Source organism: Rhinatrema bivittatum, chromosome 4 (genome assembly GCF_901001135.1).
Source record: "Rhinatrema bivittatum chromosome 4, aRhiBiv1.1, whole genome shotgun sequence".
Classification (NCBI taxonomy): Eukaryota; Metazoa; Chordata; class Amphibia; order Gymnophiona; family Rhinatrematidae; genus Rhinatrema; species Rhinatrema bivittatum.
In genome coordinates, this window is record NC_042618.1 from 16484171 (window position 1) to 16504595 (window position 20425).

The window sequence follows — 20425 nt, forward strand, 5'->3', positions numbered from 1 at the left end:
TGAAAATTCACCTTATAAGGTGCACTTACGCGTGAATATCCTATGGACAATTCAATGGCATACATTATAGCAATTTTCAAAAGCCCACTTTCCTGGGTAAACTCAGTTTTAAGGGGGTAAACGCTTTTTAAAATCAGGCCTTTAGTGTGCAAGCTCACTTTCGAGCATTCTCCCTCACAAAGACAAGCCTGCTCCTGAAAATCTAAAGTACTGAGTTACAAAATACACATGAAATGGGGTTTGTGGACTGCTCCTGCAAGCACAGCCCTCTCAGTCACTCTCAAAGCCCCACTTATGCACATAAAGCAGGGCCTGAAAGGTCATTCCCGAGGGGGACCCGCTCTCCTTTATGTGCAGAAGTCCCCTTGGAAATGGCCGGCTAACAGAAGCAGAAACGGCATTTGAAACCAAATTTTCTGGATTTCCTTTTCACTCGATTTCAAGTGCGGTTTGAAAACGCCCAGACGGTCACGTAATACAGCCACCAGCGCTACCCAGGGATCCCATGTGCCAGCCTGAAGAAATGATTTTAAAAGTTAGCCTTTTGTTCACACCAAAGTTTCTCCGGCTGGTTCGCATGGCACATGGGTCAGCAGCCAGACTTGGCTAATCAAGTCACATCAAATGAAGGCAGCTAGCACGGGAAACTGCGGTGCCACTCTGGAAGCGCAAGGGTTTTTGTTTTCTTGGTGCCTTTGGGTTTGTATGCGCTCTGCAATTTCCACAGAAAACTGAGAGCTAGCCACCAACCATGGTTAAACAGTGCTAACAAGTGTGTTTTTCTACAACTGAAAACTAAATAGAAGTTATTTCAATTGCATGTCGCGCTGTAAGCAGCTGAAATCCCGTCATACCACAGACTTGCTCCCTTCCTATATGCAGACTGCGAGGCTTTGGCGAGGGGTGCACTCGTTCCCCCCTACAGTTGGCTCGCTACGGAAATAGATTACAAACAGCTTCCCATTTCACTTTCTGCTCGTTTTTCCTCCCGATACACAGCTTACTCTTCTTATTTTGGCTACCTGCTCTGGGAGCTGGCACAACACTGTGCTCTGCAGCTCTGCCAACATCGGGCCCTTGCCAACACTCTCCAATGATGCACTGCTATCTTGGCTTAGAAATCCATGACAGATCTAATAATGTACTTCCTGTAGTTCTTTTCTCAGCAGTGCAGCTACACCAAGAAGAAAACCTTTCAGAGGTGCATCGAGAGCTAAACTCTGTGAACTGAGCAGGGATAGAGAGCCTTTCACATGCTGCCAGTGGAGCAGATATGGCTTATTTATTTACTTAAACGATGTCTCACCCACCCTTCCATGGGGCACGGCAGGGTACAATGGAATCCCCATAATAGGTTAAAAACAGAAGTCAGTTAAAGAGCAGACAAATACAAGTCCTAGTAGGCAAGTAAGAGAGAGAGCACTATCCCTTGCACTATCCCTTGCTGGTCCAATATTATGGAACACATTACCACTCGAAATAAGACTAATGAAAGATCTAAAACTCTTTAAAAAAAAAGTTTAAAAACTTGGCTCTTCAAAAAAGCTTTTCACAATGAGAGTGGGGAGTAAGGAATACTAGCGGACAAGAAAGAGAACGCCGGCACACTGTTAAAAGTCAACAAATAGCAGTTATCCCTCCTTTATTATTTTTTCTCATACCTAAAGATTAATTTAAGAGTACAGTATTCTCATATATGGATATCCTATTATTCATATAAATGGCATTTCCAATCCACAATCCAAATAGCGTATGTTATTTGAATCATGTAACCGAAACTTTATTGGCACCTACTAGCTAATTTATAATCCTAGCCAGACTTATTTATGTGCCTATCTGTAAACCGTTGTGATGGTATACTACTAAACGACGGTATAGAAAAGGTTTAAAATAAATAAATAGGCTGCAAGGAACGTCTTATGGGCCTGAGCCAGTGGGCCTGAGCCTCAATGTTCTCTCTAATATTTTGCACAGAAAAGGTCTTGTGTGCAAGGTTTTAGGAGCGGCGCACAGATCTGAGTGTGGCACACCGTTCTATTTTCCCTTGCTCGTGCGTGCGTTTCACGGCCTGTGTGCACACGCGCAACTTATAAGGAACACAGGTCTCAGTCCTACTGAGCAAATGTCCAAAGAACAAAATCCATCATCAGACCCTGGACTGGCACACCCCCGTGCTGGTCAATATCAGCAGAGAAGTCAAATGTGGAATGGGCACGGAGAGTAAATTATTCTTGCACCCTTGGACGTGGAGACATTCTGGCAGGCTGGGGTAGGAATATTTAGACTGCCATTCTTCATGGGCTGCCAAGAAACAGAGGGCTTTGGTGTCCCCAGTACTGGTCGACTGATGCATTTCATAAGCAATAACTATTCACTACCAGCATACATTCAAAAGTCAAAAATTATGCTCTTCCTCTACTAATAGCAGCAACAGAGAAATTGAAGACAGCAAGTAGAATGAAAAGGCACCAGCACACCAGCGGCGGCGCGCCTAACTCGGCGCACGGCATGGATTGCACGAGGCAGGTACCAAGCAAGATCACATGGACACTACTGTCACAGCCCAGCCAGTCTGCCACTGTCGCCGAGAGACCGTGCAGAGCCTCAAGGTAGTAAACATCCTGACAGGATACTGAAATCCTAGGAAGGGGAGGGAAAATAACTCTACTTCTAATAAACAAAAAAAAAAAAAAAAAAGATTCTTGCATTTAACTGTACATAAAAAAAGGAGACGAGTTCTGGGCCAAGGACCTGGATCGGGTTTTCCCTCCCCTAGGCCAGCCGGGGCTGGGATACTGCAGAGGCAACATTTCCAGCTCCAAGTCATCAGTTCGATGGGGACACACGGTGGCCAAGGGTAGGGCCCGTGTTAGCCGCGTTCCAGAGTCGTCGGAGACAGAGAAGCAGCAGGGAAGAATTCCTGCAGGTTGCAAATGAAGGTTCCCGGCACCACAGCCCTGCCGAGACCCATGCCCATTACACCGGAGGCGCGAAAGGAGCAGGAGGAAGCTGAGCCAAAGCAGAAAGCACATACATTTCAGATCAGATTCCTCCTCCTGCCTCCGCGGCTACGAATCAACAGATAAAAGATTCCCCCCTTGCAGGAGCTTTTATCAGCAGCATCTCAGTGTTTGCATTCTAGAGACAGAGGCCTGGTTGCGTTGAAGTCTAATCGTAACATGATGGCAGCTGGCCCATCCACTCTGCCCACTCTGGATAGATGTATATCATTTTTTGCTGCCCTGGGCAAACAATTACTGTGCTGCCCCGTATCACCTCCCCATTCTGTTCTGGGTTTCCCCCCCCTCAGAATATTTTTTATTTAGCAGTAAAAACTAAGAACGGTACGAATGTAATCCTAAAAGACAGTGTTACAATAGCCTTACACAGATGATAAAACCACATGTCAATAAGAAATAATTAGGGAAAAACCCAATCAAATATACTGTAAGCAGTATTCTAAAAAAGAGAAAAGTTGAATGCTAATAGAACAAGTTTGGGTACTTGCCAGGTTCTTATGGCCTGGTTTGGCCTCTGTTGGAAACAGGATGCTAGGCTTGATGGACCCTTGGTCTGACCCAGGATGGCAATTTCTTATGTTCTTATGTAAGCTGCCTAGAACCTTCTATAATGTATATAGAAAGCCATCCATCCCAGTCAAGCCTCTTCCATTCACGTCTTTCATCCCAACATTTACTCATACTCCACACTTGAACACACCACACACACAAATGACACAGAAGTTTTGTTGTTTGCCCAATAACAAACACACAAGAGAAACTGTCAGTCTCGCGTGCTGTCCCAGCCCTCCCTTCCTGCCAAACAAAGCCCTGATCTCTCTGGCGATCCAAACTTTCAAAACTATCACACCCCCTGAATCTATCTTACCCCATCCGTAGATCCAAAATGCCTAAATTGTGCAGGAGTGACTCCCAGGTGCTCCTGCCGCATCTACCGGTATGTACAAATGGTGCTGGCTGGGCCCTGTAGCCGGCACTATTTTATTGCACAGAAAAACATGCACTGCTGCAGTGCCACCCAGAAAACGCTGCAGGAAAAGCCACTTGGAACCCAGATGGTATTAAGCTTATTGTAATGTGTGTTACGTGTGGGTTTGGCTGTCAGAAAGCCACGAGTAAACCGAATGACAATAACGATACAATAAACTTCCCTTACCAAAACAGCACTACCTGCCAGCATTCAAACAGGAACAACTCTATCTATGAAAAGGCAGCACTGTAAATATTATACCAGGCCCTAAAATGCCTCCTATTAGGAAAGCAGAACTAGGCTGCTGTACACACACAACCCAGGCAGGCTCCCATTCACACAAACACACACACACACAACCAGGCAGCTCCCATGGACACACATACAACACAACCCAGGCAGGCTCCCATTCACACACACACACATATATACACACAGACACACGCACACACACAGACACACACGCAGACACACAGACACACACACACGTGCAAGTTGAAACAGGACACCGACAGGGCACTGCTTCTGTTCCTCTTCTATTCAGGCTCCCTGCCTCATTCAAAAGCATCTGTCGCTTCTTTTTCTTTCCCTTCCGGCCGCCTCCCGCGCCATCTCAAAAGCTTCCGGTGGACCCCTGCCCTGAAGACAATTTTTCCTTCTCTGCCGCTCTCAGCCATTGGCTGTGGGGTGGGCCGGTGCAGCGTGCAGAAGAGAAACGGGATTAAAAAAAAAAAAGAGTACATCTGTGGCTTTGGGGGGTGCTCAGGGAAATCTAAAAAAAACAAAACACCCTGCTTTCAGCAGCTGGCAGCATGGAGAAGGGAGAGGAAGCAGTGTGAGCGAGCTGCCTAAGTCTATGGCTTCTACACACTGACCCTCAGGAGGACGAGGAGAACAGGATCCTACCCACTGTCGCTGATCCCACCCCCCGGTTGCACAGGGCCTCCTTGCCCCATATCCACCATCCAGCCTCTCAAAGTTGTACAATTGCCTTTTAGGGTTGCAACTTCCACTTTGTGCAGCTTAGCCCAAGGCTTTCTCGTAGATCCGATGGAATTGAACCACTGCTGTTTAGGATTTCACCATCGCTTTGGGCAAATTACTGGGCTATAAACCAGGGAAGCCAGGGCTCAAATCCCGCTGCTGCTCCTTGTGACCTTGGGCAAGTCACTTTACCCTGCATTGCCTCCGGGCCTGATTCGTCAAGGCATTTTCCTATAGACATAGAATGGGAGAAAAGCCTTAGTGAATCAGGCAGTCAGACTGTGAGCCCTGTGGGGACAGGGAAATATCTACAGTACCTGAATGCAATCTGCTTTGAAGTGTCTGAAAGGTAGACTATAAATAAATAAATAAATAAGCACAACGCAGTCATGTCACTGATGTTTTGGACTTAACTGCTGCTCCGTGTGTGCTGTTTACCTCTACTTCATAACCATCCTCTTGCCAGAAGGGCTCCTCGGTTTACCCTATGCTCTTTTCAATTTCTGGCTCTACTACCTCGCCCAGGAAAGCATTCCCTGATGTTGCTCCCGAGACTCCTAGCTCTAGAACTTCCTTTTCAGCGAAAAGGGTTTGGCTTTTGCACAGTATTGCTCAAGCTTTCAGGTATTTAAATATCTCCATCACATCCGCCCTCTCTCTCTCTTCTCTAGGGTAGACATATTTAAGTTCTGAAGTCTCTAATGCAGATCCCGCACCATATGCGGGACCATTTGGCATCTCTTAGGCTCCCCATCCATGTCCCACTCTCCTCCCCCAGAACAGACCAGCAGAACATTAAAGGTGAGTTTAATAAGGCTGCAGTTTATTGACACCAGTCAAACATAACCTGAGCTCATGATGATTACAAGAGACTCATCTACTCCGTTACCAATAAGTCCGTGGTTCCATCTTGCTAAACCCAACCAGGTAACTTTAGATTCACTTTGGGAAGCTATCGAAGGTATGGGGAATTTAACATCTAACCAACTCAATCTTTTGATTGAGAGATCAAACGATCATGAAATGCGTATACAGATGCTGGAAAGTGCTGCTAAAGTTACTTCTCAACAGTTTGAAGAGGTCAAGACTACAGTGACTTCTAATAAGCTCTTGCAGGATTCCTTTATAAAGGACAATCTCTTCTTGACGAGTAAGCTGGAGAATATTGAGAATTCTCTTAAAGGAAAGAATCTTCGCTTTGTGAACTTTCCTAAACTGCCATCTATATCGCCAAGAGATATGTTCAAAAGATACTTAATGGAAATGTTAAAAGTGGCTGAGGATACGATTCCACCATTGACACGGATGTTCTATTTACCCTTAGTGAAAAAGGGATGAGAAGATAATTCGATTGGGCTAATAAAGGAGTGCAGGTTAGGAGTTTTCCTGATGTGTCCAAGACGAGACAGAAGAAAAGGAAGCAATTTTTGCTTCTCAGACCCAAGCTCCTTCACATAGGGGCCTATTTCCTTTTAAAATTACCCTGCAAATGTTTAATCAAGTGCAAAGAGGCTTCATATCTTTTTTTTATCTGCCATCACAATTAACACAATTTTTGAGTGATAAATGTGTAACTCATAAAGTAGATACAGGATAATATTAATCTCACCACCGTCTCCCTAAATGGTTGAAGTATATTCTCTCTCTCATATTATTCCCCCTCAGTGTGGTCCTGACATGTTTCCTTTTCTTTTTTTTTCTTTATTAAAATATTAGTGGAGGTATTGGATCCCGATAATTTCTGGACTTAATATTATGAAGTATTGTTTTCTTTAATAGAATGTTTTCTGTTTTATCAAGGTATTATACGCTTCATATAATATGTTATTCAAGATTGTTCTTGATATGTAATCTAATAAATGCATAAATAAAAAATTAAAACAAAAAATAAACATAGCCCGAGCTCAGTACAAACTGTCAACAGTGCATTAAACCAATATCGAAATCGCCACCAGGACTAACCCCCCCCCCCCCCCCGACTCACCTAGCTTCAGGGCGGCTCTTGCCACTACTGCAGCGAGGTCCACCAACAGCCGACCCCGGTTCCCAAAGCGACATTGGCAGACCTCTCACACCGAGTCACCCCCTGCCACGTCCCAGCAGTGGAGGACACACTCAGCCCGGCCGGTGCTGCCCTGGGTTATTCCATGCCCCCAGCCCAAGGCGTTAACCCCAATCCACTGCCCAACAATTGCATCAGCAATTTGTACATCCTAATTCCTTAGGATTCGGGTCTCCGGAACTGCGACAACTCCAGAAACAATACCAACAAAAGAAGCAATATGAAAAAAAGGGGAGCGTGGGTGGGAAGAAAAGGTAGGATCAGGTGACTAGGAGGACTGAGGTGGGACGGGACTGCAGGCTTTAAAAATAACCTTTCACGCCCCCACCCCCACTGGCAAAACCCAAGCAGAGGGAAATAATGAATGAGGGAGGGTGAGGGAGAGGACAAAGGCCACCAAACCAGCACCCATTCCTCCCCCCTGAATACGGGCAGAACTGGACCAGGGGCCACTACGCCCGCCTGCCTTCTCTCTCTGAACTGCCTCTCACCCATCTCCATCCTTTCTGAAAGAGTAAGCACTTACAGAAGTGAAGCTAGGAAAATCAGGGCTACATTGGACCAGGTGGATATCTGAAATACGGGATTTTAAAGTATCGTTATATTTTGCTGCATGGTGTTTGAGCCTGTGTTGTTGAATGTTTGCTATTTCCTGCCACCAAATATCAAAGCAGAAGCTTCCTCTGTATTATTCCCAAGCCCACAGAACACCAGTACCTGTGGTCCAGAGGAAAGATTCCCATCCTCTCATTTTAATGACTATGATATTTCTCTTATGCAAACTCTAATGTTCTCTCGAATTGTCTGTGATAGCAACTAGGTGGCCTCTTCCAAGGAAGACCGAGCTGCCATGAGAGCAAGAACTGGGACAAGCTCCTGCAGAAAGCAGTGGTCACCTTTTAGCCCCTATAGCCTCTCTCCCGAGACGAGGAGCCACATCTCCAAGGCTGTCCCGATGCCTTGGTCTTCAGTACATAGGTTTCTCGGCCCAAGTCCCACCCGATGCCAGAACTGGCTCTGCTCCAGATCCCAGCTTACACTGACGCCTGCGACCTGCTTTCCAAGTTTACTCTCCAGAGCGAGAACAGCTTCTCTGCTGCACAAATCCTTTTCAATTATGCAGCCGCCCTGGTCCCATCTCTGAATTTTACTCCAGTGTTTCAAATTAAACATTAAAGAACTACTTAAAATATTTAAACTAACTGTGATTTGGACAAATTTCTTTCATGAGACAGCTGTTTCAGAATAATTTAATATTTGCAAGATGTTAAAATAAATGTGACAGCCGGGTTGGCTGCAGGAGCCCTGGCTCTATTGGTGTGCCCTCCCAAATTAACCATTTTTTATTTAGATACAAGGGTGGAATGTCATTTTTAATTCATTTATCTTAACTTACACCTAGGGGCCTTCCTTTTCAGTTTGTGTTTTATTATAACAAACAAGCATGAAAGAAAATCAATGGAAAAAATGACTCATTTACACTCAGTCCCTTCATTTTTACCCTGAAATTCCCAAGAAAAGAAAAATGAAATAAAAACTGAAAGCAAAGGTCTCTCTTTACACCCTTTTAAAGTTTTCTCTCTTACGCGTACTTTTTTCATCCCCCGCAATGCCAGAATTGCTATTTAAGGAATCTTCTCGGCCTGCCCAAGCAGGCCTTTATCATCTACAGAATCCAAAGGTCAGGCCTGCTTGCGAGGGCTTCCCAGACAGCAAATCCTGGCGTCTCTGCTGCTCTTCTATGGCGACGGGACAGCAGACGTCTCCTTCACTTGCTCACCACTAGTGCCTAGGAGCGAGGCCTGTGCATTCTGCAGAAGTCTTCTCTCTCGTGAATGCACACGCTGAAAGCACGATTTGCTGACAATTAACAGGGATCAGGATGAGGCCTTCGGCTAGGAGCACTTTGGAACCCCTTGAAGTTTCAATCTCACGTGCGGCGCAGCCACACCCTACAGAAATCCATACCTGCAGCGTAAACGTGTGCCTGCTGTAGATTGTGGGAACCCTGGCTGTGCTCCATGATCCACTCTTATTTCCAGTGTCCCAATATTTGCTGAGTTTTGCACTGGGGGTGAGCTGTTCCAGCACTGCCAGTAACCCAGCTGAAGACATTCCAAGAGCCTTCAGCTGAGGCAGTGGTGCACTCAATAAAATCCTGGTGCAGCACAGTGCGACTACAAAGTCAAATGGAGACACAAGGCAGGAAACTTGCTGGGCTGTATGTAAGCTACTGCTGAAGCAGATATTAGTGCAGCTTAGATTTTTTTTAAAGTGATTTTTTTTACAAAAAGTAAATCTTCTGGTTTCACTGGTTCCTAATAAAACACTTTTTAATTAGTTTATAGATTTGATAAATATTGTGACTATATAATATCTGAGTAATGTAAGCAACAGATACAAACAGCATGGCTCCCTCCAAAATACAAGTGGAGTGTCGGCAGCTGCCACACGTAAAATCTCTTTGCAAGAGATGAGTATTTTCATCTTCGAATGACCAGATTAATATATTGCTCACACGCCGAACCATTTTAATGGCACATGAAGTCAAAATAAACTTCATTTTGTGGCAGAGGCGGTTTAAATAGAATCTCACAATGCAGATACCCTTCATGTAGTAGCTTAAGGCCATGGACAGAGTGCTAAATAAGGTGCTACCACAGAGTCTGGCACTTTACTGAGGTCAAGATTTAGGGCTTGGCTTGCAAACTCTAGCAGATCAGAGAAGTACTCTAATATCCGGAGACTGTTTCATCATCCTTCATAAGATGCTCGCTTTATCTTATTCTACTTTTCATAGAAACACAAAAATGACAGCAGAAGAAGACCAACAGGCCCATCCAGTCTGCCCAGCAAGCTCCCACACTTATTTTCCCATACCTTTCTGTTACCCCGACCGCTGAGTTCAGGGCCCTTATTGGTAACTTTTTGATTCCTAAATCGCCAATTGGCTTCTTTTTCTTAATGCTTTAAGGTGTGGCGAACTTTAAGTAAATAAGGTAATTGTTCTAGAAGGTTTGTTTGTGGGTAATATACTCACAGGATCCTTAGTTTCCAGCACCCACCAACTTTTACATCTCTGCAGCAATGCAGGATTTGTTCAATATTGATTTTACATAAAGAAAAACAAATCCCCAAATCAAAGGTGTCTGTTTGTCCGGCATGTGCATATTAATGATTTTGTTAAATTGACAAGTCTACCATACTATAGAGAAATATCTACTCACAACCTGCTTGTAACTCAAGGGGAGTATTCAAAAGCATCATGGCAGTGGCAGCATCAATGTCAGGATCTGGAAAAATCAACCATAGATACATTATTTACAATCAGGCTAATTGGTTTTATTTCTGTAGTATAGATTCAACTGATGTGCTGGAAGCAGAGGAAAATCCTATGAAACAGACTGCACGAGGCAAAGGGCTCGGATTTTAACAAATATTCCAATCATTACTGCATAATGTGTTTTCCAATGGGTTTCCAGTCAACCAGTTCTCCACCCACAGGTTAAAAAGATATTAAGAAACCCAGAATATTCTCTTCTGGAAAGGATTTGCAAAGTCTTCTTTCATTCTTTGTCGCTCCCCTCCACCCCTGCTCTCACAGACACCAAACCATTTGATTCCTAGTGCCAGTTTTCGGTCTCTCCTGTTCCCCCCTTTGCTGACAAACAGCACCAGGCAAATCTGCAATGCTCTCTGAAAATGTGAAGGCACCAGGAGCGTCACTGCAAGTGAGCTGAGCAAGCAAAAAAAAAAAATGCTCAGGTCCCTAGTGTGGGAGCAGTTAACAGTGCACTGGAAACCTGAATTGCATTTAACCCCCATGCAGGCCCAGCTTTTGCATTTTCATGTGCGAGGAGCAAAGCAAAACCCTCCACACAAAGATCAGAAGGAACGCAACCGCCAGCCGTCGCTTTTAGTGCAAACGCTTAAAAAAAAAAAAAGAGAGACCGTTCTTCTTAATCGGTTTCTGACTCTACCCTGAACTGTCAGTTGACAGATGGCAGGTTAGAAAGAGAGAGAAATATTCTTTTTTTTTTTTTGTAAATCCTAGTGAGCTACATTCACTGGCCTGGGAGAAAAAGCCGCAGCGCTGCTATGGAAACCGCGGGAGCCATGGCAACGGTAAACAAGGCCAGCCGGCTCCTGAATAGCCTGAAAAGGCCCATCTGACCCGGCCCAGCGTCCCAGCTGCCCCAGGGCTAATAGCGCGGCCCGCGCCGCCCTCCGATGAATGGAGCCGACACAAAACCCCCCCTCCTCGCCCATTACGGCCCTCTGTGCTGTGCAAAGGAAGGGGGCTTGTCGGGACGGGTCCTGAATGACAACCCCCCGCCCAAAAAAAAAAAAATAAATCCCATTTGCTGCTCAGGGCTCCCCTGCGACTTTTGTTTTGGGCATTGTGTGGAAAACTTTTCTTTCTCCCTGCCATGAAATGCCCATTTTTCATACTCTGTACTGTGTACGGTTTAATTTCCAGGCGGATAATGCGATGCGGTATTAGGCCCAGCCAGCTATTAATATTGTAGATGAAATAAACTGCCGGGATTTAATGAATGTAAACCTAAAATGAATTGCACACTGAAGCAATTCCCGACTCTTGAAGAGATGCCAGAAGCCTGCACCAGCCCTAATAGGGTGTTCTGAGTCACTAAAGACTTTTCCAATTTTGTGAACATGAAAAGCAGCGTTGATAAATAGGCCGGAGAGCTGGTGAGATTACATTTTGCTTAACTATCTTAAACTGGCCAACATAGCTGACACGCAGACCAAGTCCCCCTGGCAGATAACTGACAGGCCTCATGCACCCGCCTAGAAGGAGGAAGAGGATTGTGGATCTTTGGCCTGCATTTCCGAGCGATGCTGAAAGCAGCTTGCAGCATTAGGAGGAACAATGAGGTCCTGGCCCAAAGAGCTTACAATCTGATGGAGGCACCAGGAGGTCACGTGACTTGCCCCAGCTCTTCCCTCCTGCCATTTCATCCTTTCCCCCCCCGTATAAAAGTCCCGCTAGTGTTGCTCGGAATCAGGTTTTGCTCATTCCAGGCGATTTCGGTTTTGCAGCTTATGGTGGTTACCATATCCGCAGGCCCCGAACACTCGATGAAAACTGTTTTGCTATTATACACTCATGCTTTCATTCAGATATTCCTAGGACATGGATGAAGTTATTAAAAACAAGTCTTTGAAGTAACCTTCACATCTACACACCTAGGCAGCAAAACCTTTCCATCTGCACAACCTCCAAAATGATCTTTTCCTAACTTATGCACCACTTTGTTCCATAACAGAAGACCTTTTTGCTTCTTAATAAAATAATTTTAAGCAATAAGAATAACTAGCACAACATTTTAGCTCCTCTTTCAATGAGATGAAAATCATTTTTCTAAAATACATGCAATTATTTAGAATTGTAGGTAGACATGCCAAAAAGAACTAATGCTTTGATTTCAGTGTTGCTTAATATTCATCTAAAATTTGAGCATAAGTTGTTCCATGACAGGTAGACTTCTCAAATATATACTTATTTTATACAAACTATTACCACATTTTGAAACTAATCAGAGTCATAAAATTGATATGCTGGCTTGCTAAGGATGAAAGGGTAAATCACCTGCTTCACCCACTGTAGAGCAGCCGCATGCTTCACTACACTCCTGCCATGATAACACTACATTTCAGGGGGTCACATGAGGTCATTGGTAAATATCACAAATCTTGAATCCAAAGACATGCAGCAAAACTAAAACCAAAGGGCCTGATTTTAAAAAGCATTTACAGCTTAAAATTGGGTTTTATACGTGGAAATGCACTTTACCCGTGTAAGTGGGCTTTTAAAAATTGCCACAATATATGCCATTGAATTGTCCATTAATACACTACCTAAAAACCCACACCATAAAAGTAAACTTGATTTTTAACTTTTTTCTCTTTTTTGTGTATTTATCACCTTTATGTTTATACATGCAATACACACCTGTGTGTTTCACACTTAACTATATGCCCTATTTTTTTTTATATAGAAGATGTGATTAATATTGCTTTTTTAAAAATATCAGATCGGTGTGTGGTGCCTGCTGGGTTGAATGATCAGATCGATTGGCTGTCTCTCCTCTGAATTTTGTTGGAAGGGGAGGATCCTTCGTTTAGCCATGCCTACAGTCACGTGATGGAGTCCCTTTAAACCGGGACGCCGAACAGAGGAGAGCGGGTCCGCCATCTTTTGAAGAGGAGTGTGGAGTGAGCAGCGCAAAGATGAGCTCGTGAGAAGTCTAAATTAATGGATATAAAATGTTATGCTATAGGGTACAGCAAGAGAGTGGCTTCCCCTGAAGAAGAGCAATCGAAACCAGGCCGCGTTGGGGCAAGTGCAGCCAAGGGACTACCTCTTACAAGGATTCTATATGCTAAGATAAGTGCTTTTGCAGTTTGAGCTCCCGGTTTAACTTATTGGCGACCTGACACTCTCTGTTCGTATTTGTGTTTTCACACTGATTAATGATTTCCAGAAACTATCAAGAAGTATAATTAAAAAAGACAATTCAAAAAAATACATTTTTAAGGAATTTAATAAATAATAATTAAAGGGTGGATGGTGGTGCTTATGATTAAACTAAAGAATGGAACAAGGCACTAAGGGTTAGTGTTCCTTGAGTTTTATGAAGCGTCACCACACACCCATCTGATATTTTTTTAAAAAGCAATATTAATCACATCTTCTATATAAAAAAAATAGGGCATATAGTTAAGTGTGAAACACACAGGTGTATTGCATGTATAAACATAAAGGTGATAAATACACAAAAAATATAACAAAAGAGAAAAAAGTAAAAAATCAAGTTTACTTTTATGGTGTGGGTTTTTAGGTAGTGTATTATTGGATTTACCCCCACGTTAGTGGATAATATACAGGATTGAATTGTCCATAGCAGCGATTCTCAAGGAGTATGTTGCGACACACAGGTGTGCCGCCAAGCACCGGCAGGTGTGTCGCGTGCTACCGTTCTCCCGCTGCTTTTCCCTCCTCTTCCCCCTCATCGAGCGAGAGGCAGACGATCTTCCAATGCTGCCATTGCCGCCCAGGCTATCAACGCAATAAAGTCTGGATGGGAACGGCAGCAGTGTTAATGGAAGCTGGCAACTGCGGCTCGGCTCTCCTTTTCTTCTTCCTGCACTTGCCCCCATGGCCCAGAACAGGAAGTGATGTGTAGTGGGGTGCGCGGGAAGAAGAAATCCTTGCTGTATTGAAAAGTAGCGGCAGCAGCAGTAGTTGGGCCTGGAGCAAAATCAGAAGCAGACGGCAATCGGCAAAGGAGACAGCAGCATTAGGCCTCCTGCAGCCGATGGGATTCTTCTTTCTTGGCCTGTGGGGGCTGTAGGAGGCCGCTGCAGCTACCATTTGGGCTCTGGGTGGGGGCAGGAAGTGTGAGACAGAGAGAGGCAGTCAGCCAACCAGCCTGTAAGTGAGAGTGTGTATGTGTGATTGAGTGTGTATATGTAACTTACAGGCCGATACAGTACAGTGCACTCCGGCGCGTCCAACCCCCCCCCCCCCCCCCGAAACTAATAGCGCCCGCATCATGCAAATGCATGTTAATGGCCCTATTGGATATTCCTGCGCGATTCACCAAGTAAAATGTGCAGCCAAGCCGCACATTTTACTTTCAGAAATTAGCGCCTACCCAAAGGTAGGCGTTAATTTCTCACAGCACCAGGAAAGTGTACAGAAAAGCAGCAAAAACTGCTTTTCTGTACACCCTCTGACTTAATATCATGGTGATATTAAGTCAGAGGGTGTACAGAAAAGCAGTTTTTGCTGCTTTTCTGTACACTTTCCTGGTGCTGTGAGAAATTAACGCCTACCTTTGGGTAGGCGCTAATTTCTGAAAGTAAAATGTGCGGCTTGGCTGCACATTTTACTTGGTGAATCGCGCAGGAATATCCAATAGGGCCATTAACATGCATTTGCATGATGCGGGCGCTATTAGTTTCGGGGGGGGGGGGGGGTTGGACGCGCCGGGGTGCACTGTACTGTATCGGCCTGTAAGTTACATATCATGGTGATATTAAGTCGGAGGTCCCAAAAGTTAAAAATAATTTAAAAAAAATAAATTTTAAATCGACCCGCGGCTCGAAAACCGGACACTCAATTTTGCCGGCATCCGGTTTCCGAACCCGTGGCTGTCAGCGGGTTTGAGAACAGACGCTGACAACCGTTGCTCCTGTCCAAAAAGAGGTGATAGGGACACGCTAGTGTCCCTAGCGCCTCTTTTTACCACGGGACTTAATTTGAATAATAATTTTTTTTCTGAATTGCGCGCACAGGAGAGTGGCCTGTGCACGCGCCGGGAGAGTGGACGCTCGCCCGCTTTCCCGTGATTTTTACTGTATCGGCCTGTGTGATTGAGAGCCTGTGTGTAAGTGAGAGCATGTGTGTAAGTGTGTGAGAGAAAGTATGTGTGTGATTGAGAGAAACCGGTCAGAGAGATGACATATGTATATGTGACAGACAATGAAAGTGACTGGTCAGGGAGTTGACTGGTGTGTGTGTGTGTGAGAGAGAGAGAGAAAGCACAGAAGTGAGAAACCTGTATATGTGAGAGAGCATGGAAGTAAGAAGCCTGGCTTGTGAGGGTGTGTGTGAAAGAGAGCATGGGAGTGAGAAGCCTGCATATGTGAGAGAGAGTATGGGAATGGGAAGCCTGTGTGTGTGTATGCAAATGAGAGACACTGGTTGGGGAGGTGACTTGTGTGCATGTGTGAGAGAAACTGGTGTGTGTGTGTGTGTGTTTGTGTTTGTGAGAGAGAGAGAGTGATTATGGGAATGAGAAGCCTCTATGTGGAGAGAGCGAGCATGTGAGTGAGAAACTTGGGTGTATGGGGGTGTGTGAGAGACAGCATGAGAGTGAGAAGCCTGTATATGTGAGAGAGAACATGGGAGAGGGAAGCCTGTGTGTGTGTACGTGTGTGTATGCATGAGAAAGACTGGTCCGGGAGATGACTGGTGTGTGAGAGACGGAAACTGGTCATGGGGGTGTGACTGGGGTGTGGATGTGTCTGTGTGTGAGAGAGAGAGAGACACAGAGAGACTGGTTGTGGGCCCTAAGGAAGAGGACCATGAGTACAGAGCTTCAGCAGCCCTTGCTGCTTCTGGTGTGTGCTACTGGCCTGCACGGGAGAGGTGTAGAAGAGCTGCTGGAGGGGGTAAGTAAAGGTGGCTTTTTAAGTTTATTTTTCTTGATTAACTGCCATTTTATCTATTAAATATTATGTGATGTGTCTGCTGTTTTAAAATATTTTATTGGTGTTTGGATAATTTTAAATAATTTTTATGTTTTTAATTATTTATTTATTTATTTAGAAACTTTTATATACCGGTATTTGTGGGGACATCATACCGGTTCACATAGTAACTGAAAGATTGGAAAATACATTGCAACAGGGGAATGTAACTGGGCGGGGGAAGAACAGAAAGGCAGTAGGAAGGATAGGAGAACAAGAAGGTAATAACCAAAACAATTTACAATGAAAGTCTCCTTAATAAGGAGGTTACCTGAAAGGGGACTGCGAGGGGGAGTGGAAGGAGTTATTCTGTGTAAGCATGGTTGAACAGGAGAGTTTTTAATTTCTTTTTGAATTTAAATGCACAGGGTTCAAGTCGCATGTGGACAGGTAGTGTATTCCAGAGAACGGGCCCGGCAATAGAGATGGCACGGTCTCGGGTGGAGGAGAGATGTGCCTGTTTCAAGGATTGAACGTGTAGGGTGCCTTTGTTGGTAGATCTGGTGGCTCGGGTGGACAGGGGGGCAGTGAAAGGGAGGTCGAGCCAGTTGGAGTTGTGGGTGTAAATGGACTTGTGAATTATGGTCAGAGTTTTGTAGTGTATACGGGACATTATGGGGAGCCAATGTAAATCCTTGAGGATGGGGGTAATATGGTCATGTTTGCGTGTGTTTGTAATGAGTCTTGCAGTAGCATTTTGCAGAAGTTGAAGGGGTTTGATAGAAGACAATGGGAGCCCTAAGAGGAGGGCATTACAGTAATCTAGTTTGGAGGTGAGGGTAGCTTGGATCACTGTGCGGAGGTCATGGGCGTAGAGCAGGGGTCTGAGTTTCTTTAGTACATTTAGCTTGAAGAAGCCAGTTTTGAGGATGGAGTTGATGTGAGGTTTCATACTTAGGTTGGGATCAAGAAGGACTCCGAGGTCTCTAACGGAGGGTTGAGCTGTGAGGAGGTTAAGTTTAGGGTCGTTAGGTAGGAGGTCAGGGGGGTGCGAGGAGATGTGAAGGAGTTCCGTTTTGTTGGTGTTGAGAGCAAGCTGAAGGTTGGTGAGGAGGGCGTTGATGGCAGCAAGGCACTTTTCCCAGTGCTCGAGGGCGTCAGATATGGAGTTGTGAATGGGAATGATGATCTGTACATCATCAGCATAAAGGTAGAATTTGAGTTTAAGGTCAGTGAGGAGGTGGCAGAGGGGAGTGAGGTAAATGTTGAATAGGGTAGATGAGAGTGATGAGCCTTGCGGGACTCCTTGTTGTAGGGGGTATGAGGCAGATAGGTTGTTTCCAATTTTCACAGAGAACTTTCTGTTAGAGAGATAGGATTTGAACCAAGCAAGAGCTATTCCTGAGATGCCGATGCTTTCTAGCCGTGTCAGGAGGTGGTGGTGGCTGATGGTGTCAAAGGCCGCTGAGATGTCAAGAAGGGCGAGGAGGTAACTGTGGCCTTGTCCCAGACCTCTGAGGAGATAGTCAGTGAGGGAGAGCAGTAAGGATTCGGTGTTGAAGTGCTTCCTGAATCCAAATTGGGAGACATGGAGAATATCATGGTTTTCTAGGTAGTCCATGAGTTGTGAATTTACCACCTTTTCCATAAGTTTGGAGATAAAAGGGAGATTGGAAATGGGGCGGAAGTTGGAAGGATCTTTGGGGTCTAGAGAGGGTTTCTTGAGGAGGGGTTTGACAACAGCGTGTTTGAGGGAATCTGGGACTATCCCGTGGGTGATGGAGCAGTTGATAATCTCAGCTATGGTGCTGGATATGCTGTTGGGAATGGCTATTAGCGCTTTGGTGGGAATGGTGTCGTTGGGATGAGAGGCAGGTTTAAGTTTTCGGAGGAGGCCTGTAATTTCTTTAGAGGAGGTAAGATCCATTGTGGCCATTGAAGGTTGGGACAGGGAGGGGATCAAGGGTGGGTTAGTAGGGGGGGACGGGTTGGTGGGGGAAAATCTGGAGAGAAGGTTGGAGATTTTGTTTTTGAAATAATTGGCCAGTTCTTCACATTTGGCCACGGCCTCGGAATCTGGGATAGTGGGGAGGACAGGGGTGGTGAGGCTGGCGACGTAGGAGAAAAGAACTTTGGGGTTGAAATTATTGGATGTTATTCTGAAATTATTGGATGTTATTCTGTTCACAGCTGTTTTGAAACATTTATTCTGTTTATTAGTATAGTTTTACAATTATTTCTGTGTGGGGATCTATAGCTGCTTGCTAGTTCTGTTTTCCTAATAAGAGGTGTATTGGTTTTTAGGGCCTGATTTAATATTTGTAGTGTTGCCTTTTCATAGATAGGGTTGCTCCTGTTTGAGTGTATTCCATAATACCGGTGTAACTGTGTGCGGATTAGTTTATGTGCATTACTACAGATCCTGGGAGTATGTTAGGTCGGTTCTGTGTGTGTGACCGAGGTGAGGTATTTTACTAGCATGTAAGCGTTTGTATCAGTCTTATTTGTTGTGTTTTCTCAAGAGGACATGCACTGGTGGTAAACTTCTGCCTTTTCATAAGTAGGGCTATTGAGCCTGGTATTAGAAGGCGTTTGTGTTGCTGTTACTGAGATGACATCAGAACATCTTTTCTTGTATGGTGAGCTGTACGAGGAATGTCGCAGTTCTGCTTTACATCCATTATTGTGGGTGAGGGGGGTTCCTGTGGATGCAAACTGTAATTTTACATTTAGCCCCATGACGATCATGTGTTCAGTGTGTCACGCATTTGAGAACCATCTGTCAGGTGTATCCCAACAGAAAAACGGTTGAGAACCACTGATCCATAGGATATTCACGTGTAAGTGCACTTTACATGCATAAATGGCTTTTGAAAATTACTATAGCTGTATGTTATATTTCTGCTAAATCTGGAGGTAATATGTAAATGTAACACCAAGACAATAGACTATGAGGCCTATTTACTAAGCTGTGCTAATACAGCCATGCGTGTTCAAAGCTAAATTTGGTGTTTAATGTGTGTTAAAATCATATTATTGCGAGATACTGGCACTGCAATATCTTAAAAAAATATCCCCAAGGCAAGAAAATATGAATGAGCTGTTTGCATGTAAATGCATTTAAAGCAATTAGTATTACGACAGTCGTGATAAATCTCATAATCCACATTCATCCTGGAAAATTAACTGCAACTCACAAGACGTAGTTAACATTCCCCAAGAGCATTGTCAGGCAGATTAAAGAGCCTGCCAATGCTCTCTCTGGGGACTCCCATCTGCCCTGATCCTTAAAGGGGCAGGAAGCCCTTAGTGACAAACACCCCTTCCCCACATGAAAAATTCCCCTCCGCAGCTTCCCTTACTCAGCTCAGTCCCAAGAAACGTGCACGGTTACCTCCCATACCTGCAAGGCAGGAGAGTGCCCGGTCACTCCTGCTGCCCCGAGGCTCCCCTTAGCTCCACGCCTGAAGGCCACCCTGGATCAGCGGGAATCATTTTGAATGAGGGAGCCAGCACAGTGCAGGGAAAAACAGGCAATAAACCCTGACAGCGGCAGCAGTGACTGGGCAATGCTCCTGCCCCGGGGTAAAAGAATGGGGGGCAGCAGGGACTTGAACTTTAGGTAAGAGGTGGCCCAGGAGGGGCCAGTTTTTCCACATTTTTGGATGGTGGGCGGGGCTAAACATTGTTCATTTTCGGGAGGGGTTGGGGTGTTCTGCTTTGGAAATGGGATTTACTGAATTGTGGTATTCATGTACAGCAGTTTATTCAATGCTGCTAGAAAGAGCCTGCAGTAAAATGGTGCTGCTTAGTAAACAGGCCCCTATATACATGATGCACAGCTCTTCATTTCTGGCAGAAGGAAGGAGGGAGAAAGGCTGCAAAATATGAGGTCGTTTAAACCCTGTGCTATTCAATTTCCTTTTTTATAAGCTTGATATACCACAGAACCATAAGAAGAGCCTTCTTAATCAAGCAAATGACTCAGTTTAAAGAGTCACTGCAAACTAGTCAACTTCAAAATTGACCGGACTGAAATGTTCCCCGAGGATGTATAATGCTAAAATACAGTGCTATGGTTCTTAAAAAAGGTAATAACCTTAATGTTAAAAGTTATTTTCTCTCCAGTTGGGAGGTTTGCTTATGGTAGCTGTTAAATCCCATTCT

The 20425-nt window shown here is 44.8% G+C and overlaps 1 protein-coding gene across 11 annotated transcripts in view; it reads right to left on the bottom strand.

Annotated features, from left to right (window-relative positions):
- FOXN3 (forkhead box N3) overlaps positions 1 to 20425 on the bottom strand; it is a 645757-nt gene that overhangs the window by 58085 nt on the left and 567247 nt on the right. For 9 of the 11 annotated variants that reach the window (XM_029597765.1, XM_029597767.1, XM_029597769.1 and 6 more), the window contains one exon: positions 10264 to 10329. The exons of 1 other annotated variant lie outside the window; for it this stretch is intronic. In XM_029597765.1, coding sequence (XP_029453625.1) covers positions 10264 to 10329 — 66 coding nt within the window. The remainder of the gene's footprint in view (positions 1 to 10263; positions 10330 to 20425) is intronic. One more of the 11 variants, XM_029597771.1, reaches the window with a different exon arrangement.